Source organism: Triplophysa rosa, linkage group LG21, assembly GCF_024868665.1.
Source record: "Triplophysa rosa linkage group LG21, Trosa_1v2, whole genome shotgun sequence".
Classification (NCBI taxonomy): Eukaryota; Metazoa; Chordata; class Actinopteri; order Cypriniformes; family Nemacheilidae; genus Triplophysa; species Triplophysa rosa.
This window is the reverse complement of record NC_079910.1, coordinates 16,932,061-16,941,753: the sequence shown is the minus strand read 5'-3', so window position 1 is coordinate 16,941,753 and position 9,693 is coordinate 16,932,061. Positions and strand designations below refer to the sequence as shown.

At 39.5% G+C, this 9,693-nt stretch overlaps 1 protein-coding gene across 2 annotated transcripts in view; it reads right to left on the bottom strand.

Moving 5' to 3' along the window:
* Positions 1-770: 770 nt before the first annotated feature.
* The window catches only part of smpd2a (sphingomyelin phosphodiesterase 2a), a 20,022-nt gene continuing 11,099 nt past the window's right edge, over positions 771-9,693 (bottom strand). The window contains exons 6-12 of one of the 2 annotated variants that reach the window (XM_057319164.1): positions 6,737-6,826; positions 5,174-5,256; positions 4,918-5,050; positions 4,719-4,823; positions 3,951-4,122; positions 2,118-2,520; positions 771-1,681 (exon numbers count right to left, since the gene is read on the bottom strand). In XM_057319164.1, the coding sequence (XP_057175147.1) occupies positions 1,678-1,681; positions 2,118-2,520; positions 3,951-4,122; positions 4,719-4,823; positions 4,918-5,050; positions 5,174-5,256; positions 6,737-6,826 (990 nt within the window). In that variant the 3' untranslated portion in view covers positions 771-1,677. Of the gene's footprint in view, positions 1,682-1,763; positions 2,521-3,950; positions 4,123-4,718; positions 4,824-4,917; positions 5,051-5,173; positions 5,257-6,736; positions 6,827-9,693 lie in introns of those variants that run through there. The other variant, XM_057319163.1, reaches the window with a different exon arrangement.

Sequence of the window (9,693 nt, the reverse complement as noted above, 5' to 3'; positions counted from 1 at the left end):
ACGCCCACTGGAGATCAACCAATCACAGGTCCCCATTCAATAACAAACCTGTCTGTTAGCTGCGTTTCATAGCAACCGCGTGTAAAAGTTGAATTTGTAGTGCAGAAGCCAAATGAAAGTAAATGAAAGCAAAGCATACACAGAAAAGTAAAAAGCGGTCAGGGAGGTCTACACTACCATTCAGATGTTTAGGGTCAATTAACTGAAATGATTCTCGAGATCTTAACTTTTTAACCTGAACAACATAAAATGCTGTAGTAACGTAATCGACGGTTTTATCGGAAGTACGCGACTGAACCGAAGTTATCTTCCGGTCTGTGTTTGTTTTGTCTTCTGTCTGGCTAGTGCCTAGTCAGTAATATAACATTTTTTTATTTAATTTATTTTTATATTCATTTATATAAATATTTTATTGTAAACTAATTGTATTAAATTAAATTAAAACTACTCAGCAGTTATTGATTCTTGACAGAGGTCTACCTGAAGTTCAGTTGACGTTCGTTTGTTGATGCTGCTGAAACCGTGTTTGGAACCTTCAATTTAACATTTTACCATAGTAAATACCAAGTATAATACGGTCTTTTTGGGAAAGTGTAACTGAAGTGTTTTCAATTATTTTTTGTAAAAAAAATTGTAATGTCCAAATATGATTCTTCTTTCATTAGAATATATTTTAAATATTTAAATTTGTAAAATCATATATTTTTTAATTATTTATTTAGAATGCATAACTTGCATGCCGGACTTGAAAATGACTGCAAAAAGTGATCTGCTAAATGAATCCTCGATGCATCTCAAGGTAAAAACTGATTGGCATATGCCACAACATTTTTGCAAATTCTATAGGCAAGTGGTGACAACATTGTGAATGCAAAAATATAACTTGCTTGATTTGTTGTTAAATTTTTTAGTCACCGTATTGTTACATTCGTGACATTCCAGTTTTGATGAGTTTACCTTTATACAATGTGAAAAAATAACCATGAGTAAGTGACCCTAAATACCAACATGCTTACAGTTTTTGTCATAGTCCTTGAATTGTAACAGTACTGTATTACATGTAAATGCATTCGTTAAGCAGATGCTAAATAAATACTGTATCTATTCCTGATGACCATACTCTCCAATGTGGATACTCTCCAGCCCAGTGTCTGCTATCACACCTTACTGATATATCTTGCATGAACCAACACTTTTAAATCCAGAATTATAATGCACGCTATGAACATTTACACTGTATAGTGTATTTCAAATATGTAGAATAAACCATTATTTAAGGAGTTTGTAGTAATATATCCAATAGAGACACAAGCTTATACATATTTGTATTTTTTACACCCGGTAAGCAAAGTGTTGTGTTACTATTGATTGTTTAACAATAAAAACCACACGGATTGAAAACGTATTAGCTTTTTACACATAAAAGGCACACTGTCTGGAATGTTAAAAGAAAACACGACTACAATTAAAAACGAGAATCTTTGTTTGACTCTTCATTTGAATCCATATGGAATTTCATTGGAAGCAGGCAGGTTAAATATACTGGAGGTTGGTAACCAAAACAAACATCTGATGCCTGAAAGTTTTTTTTTGTGGTTTGCTGTTCTGCTTTACAAACCAGATGGTTCGCTTCATTATGCAAAAATTCATCAGGAATCACTGGATTGTGCAGGAGCGCTACCTTGTGGAGAGAGAGAGAGAGAGAGAGACAGAGAGAGAGAGAGAGAGCGAGAGAGAGAGAGAGAGAGACTCAAGACCATGTATCAGAGTATGGGTGCTTTATTCATGACAATGATTAAATGAACTGGCCAGGCAAACGGTTTAAAATGCAAAAACGTGAAATGCCTTTAATCTTCATCTACCTACGTAACAACAAACCGATAAAAAATGGAACGCAGAAGTCACACTAAAATAGAATTTTTGCGAAGATTCACAAAAACAAACAAGATTTTCCACCGAATCTGTCAAGATATTCAGTTCATCACAACCGAACAGAACAGCTCCTCCTGTGTTGAGGTAGGTACAGCCTCGCAGCACTGATCTCGGGTCAGCGTTTCAAGTTAAATTCTAGCTATTTTTTAACACTGAGGAACAGCAACTTAAAATCTCCAACTCACTCCTCCCGTTTAAATGGACTCGATGACTCTGGAGAACCGTCGGAGGATGAAAACCCTGACGCTCTGCTTCCGGCCAGTTTAGACTGGAGGTCATCTGAGGTCAGTTTCATCTGGTCTTCTGTCTCTTTCAGGACTTTGATGTGTGTGGTGAATAGAAGATATAAAAGCAATCCGGACAGCAGGAGGACGGCCCCCGCGGCTAACAGAAGGCCTGTGGTGGTGAAGGAGAAGTGGCTGCATGAACATAAGCAGGGCAGGAGGATCATGAGCAGAGGGAGCAGGAGAAGCAGAAGAGCTCCGCCCATCAGATGCAGAGCTCTGGCCTGCAGGGTCTCTGTGTGACACAGGCCTTCTTTAACCACTGCTTGCGCTTCTGCGACCACGTCCATCTGCTCTGACACCGCTGTGAATAAAACGGGATAATGAATCAATGCACAATAATATGGTTAGATGCACAAATGCAATGTGTCTTAAATGTGTTGTTACAGTATATAGCACAATGACATTCATACACTTTAAAGTGCGGTCAGAATATTACTGGTTGTTAAATGCTGTTTGCACATCATGTAGTCTTAGACTGTCTTATCTTAACAACATAAACAAACTTTACTCTGCATGCGCACTTTTGTGACCCTCAACTGAACTACTGGTATGCATTCACAAACAATAGAGTGCCTGTAGATTATTTCTGATAACAATCAAAAGAAACCGAAAAAAGAACCGGTACTTGGCAAAACTTGTCTCTCCAATATTTTGACTACAGGACCCATGTAACAAATTGTTTATTTAATAAAATGAACATACAACAAAATTAAACTAATCGTGTATTTAAAACAGTACAGTAATATAATAATACAAATGAATATTAACATAAATTAAATATAAATAGTTATATTATTAGACACTAGCCAAACACTAATCGGAAGTTAACTGGGGGTCAGGCGCGCACGTGTCTGATGAAACGGTCTACAGTCTGTGTAAATGTTTATATGTATAAACCATGTAATTGTATGGTTTTAAAGTGATAGTTCAGCCAAAAATTTTAATTCTGCCATCATTTACGCAACCTCTTTCTTTCTTCAGCAGAACACACAAGAAGATATTTTGAAGAATGTTGTTAACCGGTACCCATTGACTTGCATTGGTTTTGTGTCCATACAATAGAAGTGAATAGGTGCCGATGCTGTTCTTCAAAATATCTTGTTTTGTATTATGCAGAAGAAAGAAAGTCAAACATGTTTGAAATGACAAGAGGGTGAGTAAATGATGACAGAATTTTCATTTTTGGGGTGAATTTCCCTGTAATGATAATAAATGATAGATTAATGCAAAAAAAGTGTATGGCGATATATGAACAAATATCTAGACTCATGGCTAATTTTGTGGTTGTGTTATCACATTTTTCTGTAATCTATCAAGCTGCTCATAACCTGCAATTACTGTACAGATGTACATAACTCTTGAAACATATCTGGTATTCTTTGAGTTGCTCAGTAATCCTGTATTCCTGCATTCCTATTTATAGGGCTGAAGTAACTCCCCCACTTTCATAAACTGATCAACTCACACACATTCACTCTTTTGACATTTACTGTATCCGTGCACCACCAAAGTGTCTGTCTGTGTGTTCCTATTTTAGACTCTGTTTACAGTGATAAATATCTTCGAATATATTCCTTTTGTCTGCTTCTACTGTGTTGCTCAAAAATGTGATGGCATCATTCCAATATCTGAAAGTCTATAGGAATTCTCCAAAACAAGGTGAAAACATAATGAGAACCTCCATCAATGCTTCTTGTGTGACTGGGATGAAGATGTTTTCTGAAGTCATACCAGTATGTGAGTCGCTGATGTTCCTCTGTCCATGCTGTCTGCTCTCTTCAGACTGCAGAAGTGTGAGTTCAGCTGTCAGAGCCTCGTGGTCAGAATATGGAAAGGGTTTACCAGCCACTGAACCTTTGGTTGTGGACAGGGACTCACATTTCATGCTTACTTTCTTGGAGCCCTGCACGAGAAAATGAACAGTAACCTTATGAGATTTGTTTCAGGGAATCTGAAATGTGTTTGTTCTATTCACGATGAGCTGATTTCAAACCAACACATTGATTTATTTAATTCCTTAAACAGACCTGCATTTGCATGGTATTTAAAGAATAATTACTGTATTTACACACTGTTATTTTGCGTGTGTATTTGAATTTGAATAGTTTTGTGTTAAAGTGACGGTTCATCCAAAAATCTAAATTCTGCCTAAATTTACTCTTTCTCTAGTTGTTCCAAATCTCTATAAATGTCTTTGTTTGGTTAAACACAGATAAAGATATTTGGACGACTGCTTGTAACCAAACAGTTCTTGGCCACCATTGACTACCATAGTAGGAAAAATAACGGTAGTCAATTGTGCCCCAGAACTGTTTGCTTTCCTACATTCTTCAAAATATCTTATTTTCTGTTCAACAGAACAAAGTAATTTATAAAGCAATTTTTCCTATGGTTGTCAATGATTCGGTCATTTTGGGTGTACTGTTCCTTTAAAATAAATCTTTAGAACCATCTGTTGTTTTTGATAATAAAATAAATGTGTAATTTCGATTGTTTTACCTTCATGAGAATGTAGTCAATCCTGATGCCTTTCTCAAAAGGAATGAGATCTTGCTTTTTTGTAAAGTGGTTAACTGCTATCAGTGTGTGGCCATCTTCACATCCCTGCCGAACACAGTAAGACCATTCTTATTTACTGTAAACTGTACAACAGGATGTACATCAAACCGAATGTGCATGCTAAATGACGTGAACTCACATCAAATGTGTCCGTTTCAGTATAGCAGTCTCTGAGTCCAGTGTGAGCTCTGATGAGGCGATTCCCAAGATCCTGAGGGTGCATGTTCAAATCCCCTCCCAGAATCACCACATCTGCTCCACAGGATGTGTGTCTAACAGACATTTACAATAGTGAATATGACGCTACTGTTACAGTATATCACCTCACTTTTCTCTTTTTTGACCTTTTTTGCATGCTAAATGAAACCGCACAAATTGCAGTAGTTCTCTCTTACCGCACAAACTGCAGTAGTTCCCACGACTGCACTATTCTGTGAGGCAGGTATTCATCTTGCGCCCTGGAGTACTCTGCATGCAACTGAGAGGAAAAGAGTATGGTTACTCTTCTGTAACAAAGCGCATCATCTTTAGTTACACATGGGAATAAACCCAAACAGGATGTAAAAAAACATGCACGAACAGCATTAATGCTGTGTTCACACCAAACGCGAACAATCGCCTTCAACGCTCTTTATTACTCGTGAGAAAAATTCATTATATTCGCGTGAGTGATGAGAATCAAGCGACAGGGAGTGTCTTCACGCGTCCAGACCCGTCAAACAGTAGGTGTCAATGAGCTCTTCGCACAAATTTCTCGCTTGAGTTTAACACTGGGTTCACACCAAACGTGAATTGCGCGAGTAAATTACATACAAAGTCAATGCAAAGACGCATACAGACGCGAACTTGCGGCAGGCGGTGCGAATCGGGCGGCGTGATTGCCGTGAACGCGCGGGAAAATCGTCTTCCGCGAAGGTTGAAAATATTTGTCAATTCACGTCACTCATGCGAAAATAACGAACTTTTCCCGCGAGTAAAGCTGCGTTCAGATTATAAGCGACTTTGTCGCTGCAAGTCGCCAGTGGGCGTTCCCACTAGTGGTTTGCCTGAGTGACAACATCCACTGATCAGTTAGCTCTTCCATCTTCCTATTGGCTGTCGCTTCTGAAAGTAGCTCTTCATTTGCATGAAGTTGAAGATTTCTCAACTTTGTCACGTCGCTAGACACGCCCATCCAGTCGCCAACGGTTGCGACTGCTGGTGTCGCCAACGGTTGCGACTGCTGGTGTCGCCAACGGTTGCGACTGCTGGTGTCACCGGAAGTCGCCAGCTCTCCATTGAAATGAATGGGATCGTTGTAATGGGATGGCTTAATAAAGAGTGTGGAACACGATTGTTCGCGTTTGGTGTGAACCCAGCATAAATGTGAACGTGCGTCAATCGCGCCGCCCGATTCGCGTCATTCGCATCGCCCGATTCGCGTCATTCGCATCGCCTGCAACGAGTTTGCGTCTATTCGCGTCATTGCGCTGACTTTGTATGTAATTTACTCGTGCAAATCGCTTAATTCGCGTTTGGTGTGAGCCCAGCATAATACGCCTTTGGGTTATTAGCAGTAAAAAAATTTGACCACTTCTGAAGACGTAAACAATGCTGATCCAACGCTGGTCCAAAAGAACTTCCTGTTTCAGTCTTTAAATATTACACAAAGGTTTGCACAAAATACAACCAACAGAACATTTATAACTGAATCAAAATGTTAAACAAACATCTTTAAGATTTAATTATATATATATATATATATGTATGTATATATATGTATGTATGTAAGATTTAAATATATATATATTATTAAATAAATAACAACTGAAACCGGAAGTGCTTCTGGACCAGTTTACATCTTTTGATGTGGTCTATAAGGAGAGCAGTGATGTCATCATGTTCTGATTTTCATTCCACAAAGTTAAAAATACCCTTCTTGAGCTACATTTATTAATTTTAGGTGTTTGCAAACTTACGTGTGTAACGTAGACTTGTGCCTTCAATCCAAACACGTCTACAATGACCAATCCGACCGCTTTACCCCCAAACCAATCTCCATGGCGAAGCTAAAAGAACACACATGTAAAAGACAGATATAGATTAACATGTCATTCAATAAACTGTATCTGTGTATGAATCGCTGTACAAACTACCTCTAATAAATTTAGCTACATTACACTTCAGTGTCATTCACACTCTATTATAAGCTTAGGACACACGCATTAAAGTATGTCAGAAATACACAATGTCTCCTGTAACGTCTGGACTAAGTCTTTTCTTAGAAGCTCAAAGGCCGTTCATAAACATACACACAGTGATAATTACAGGATAATGTATAGTCATTATCAGAAAATAAACCCAGACAGTGTGAGCAGGTCTTATTTCACCCTGTCAGGTTTTGTTTTTCTGTGATTATGATTGGCTGACTGTACACAGGGCTTAAAGTTTTCCGGCACCATGCGGGATCACTGCGGTCAGGCCAGCCTTTGAAAACGACGGTCAAGTCAGCCCTCACGCGGTTTTGTTGTGCGCGCAAATACTATTCATTACGGTAAAAGCGTGAGATTGTGATTTCAAAAGAAAAGCGTTCTTCCGGCGAACGCGGTTTCTCTTTCAATCACCAGTTTGTGTATTTTAGGTGTTTGCTAAATTGTTATTACCTGTTGCTATGGAGTTATGGGTGATTTGTAAACTGTTGCTAACTATTCTGGTGGTTGCTAAAGTCTTGCTGTCCAGTTGCTGTAAAATATCTCTTGTATGCCGTCTGTCTATAAATACTATTAGACATACTGTATGTTAAAAGCAAATCCCTGTTTCCACAGAGTCATTCTACTTCAGGGTGATAAAGCACCACCTCATAATGTCCCACATGCAATATCAGGACAGTATAAAGGAGAGTTTTTTTTACTTATAAGCCCCTGAAATGTCTCTTAAACATATTTTTTTACAAGTTTAGACAGATTTTAAAAGGAAACTCTCTGTTTCCACAGACTCATTCTACTTCAGGGTAATAGAGCACCACCTCAGGTTGTCGTGCGGCGTGGCATGTAGTTGATCAGTCTGTGGCACTGTTCAGGTGTTATGAGAGTCCAGGTTGCTCTGATAGTGGCCTTCAGCTCTTCTGCATTGTTGGGTCTGGCATATCGCATCTTCCTCTTCACAATACCCCATAGATTTTCTGTGGGGTTAAGGTCAGGCGAGTTTGCTGGCCAATTAAGAACAGGGATACCATGGTCCTTAAACCAGGTACTGGTAGCTTTGGCACTGTGTGCAGGTGCCAAGTCCTGTTGGAAAATGAAATCTGCATCACCATATAGTTGGTCAGCAGCAGGAAGCATGAAGTGCTCTAAAACTTCCTGGTATACGGCTGCGTTGACCTTGTACCTCAGAAAACACAGTGGACCAACACCAGCAGATGACATGGCTCCCCAAACCATCACTGACTGTGGAAACTTTACACTGGACCTCAAGCAACGTGGATTCTGTGCCTCTCCTCTTTTCCTCCAGACTCTGGGACCCTGATTTCCAAAGGAAATGAAATGCAAAATTTACTTTCATCAGAGAACATAACTTTGGACAACTCAGCAGCAGTCCAGTCCTTTTTGTCTTTAGCCCAGGCGAGACGCTTCTGATGCTTCCTGCTGCTGACCAACTTTATGGAGATGCAGATTTCATTTTCCAACAGGACTTGGCACCTGCACACAGTGCCAAAGCTACCAGTACCTGGTTTAAGGACCATGGTATCCCTGTTCTTAATTGGCCAGCAAACTCGCCTGACCTTAACCCCATAGAAAATCCATGGGGTATTGTGAAGTGGAAGATGCGATATGCCAGACCCAACAATGCAGAAGAGCTGAAGGCCACTATCAGAGCAACCTGGACTCTCATAACACCTGAGCAGTGCCACAGACTGATCGACTCCATGCCACGCCGCATTGCTGCAGTAATTCAGGCAAAAGGAGCCCCAACTAAGTATTGAGTGCTGTACATGCTCATACTTTTCATGTTCATACTTTTCAGTTGGCCAAGATTTCTAAAAATCCTTTCTTTGTATTGGTCTTAAGTAATATTCTAATTTTCTGAGATACTGAATTTGGGATTTTCATTAGTTGTCAGTTATAATCATCAAATTAAAAGAAATAAACATTTGAAATATATCAGTCTGTGTGTAATGAATGAATATAATATACAAGTTTCACTTTTTGAATGGAATTAGTGAAATAAATCAACTTTTTGATGATATTCTAATTATATGACCAGCACCCTTATACCACGGTGTTTCATGTGTCTAGGGTTGGTTATTGAATGTACGTAATGTGTTGCCTAGTCATTGTTTTCTGGTTATTGGGTCACGTCATTGATTATTGTTCACGTCATTGATTATTGTTCACGTTTACTTTATTAAACACTTTAGCTGCACTTGGATCCTGCTCTCAGTTTCATGTTTTGGGACAATAACGTTACAGAATAACCAACCCACACAATGGATCTAGCAGCTTGTCTGTACCTCCTGAATCAGGATGGCTGCCCCATTGAGGATTGTCATGGACTTTTTTGACTTAAGTTTTCAGGTACCATGGGACGATATTATGCTAAAGTTTTGTTTTTTAAATGGACTGGATGAACAGAGAGGACGGACTCCTTCCGTCTGGCATTAACAACCTCCCACTGGTGGAATTTATGTGCTACTCTTGTGCAACTCGCCCTTCATGGTGGGCGAGGCAGAGGACATTTCTACACCAGAAACTGTGTGCTCTATGTTTGCCAAGTCTGGGTCTATTGATCATGTAAGGACTCTAATTTACCCTGGAAAAAAATTGTGGGGGGGCCATACAGTGAAGACTCCGGGGACAGAGGAGATGGGCGCATCACAGCATTGCAGGGCAGCATGTGAGGAGCGTCTCTGCAGGACCACCGCCAAGCCGGAGTCTCC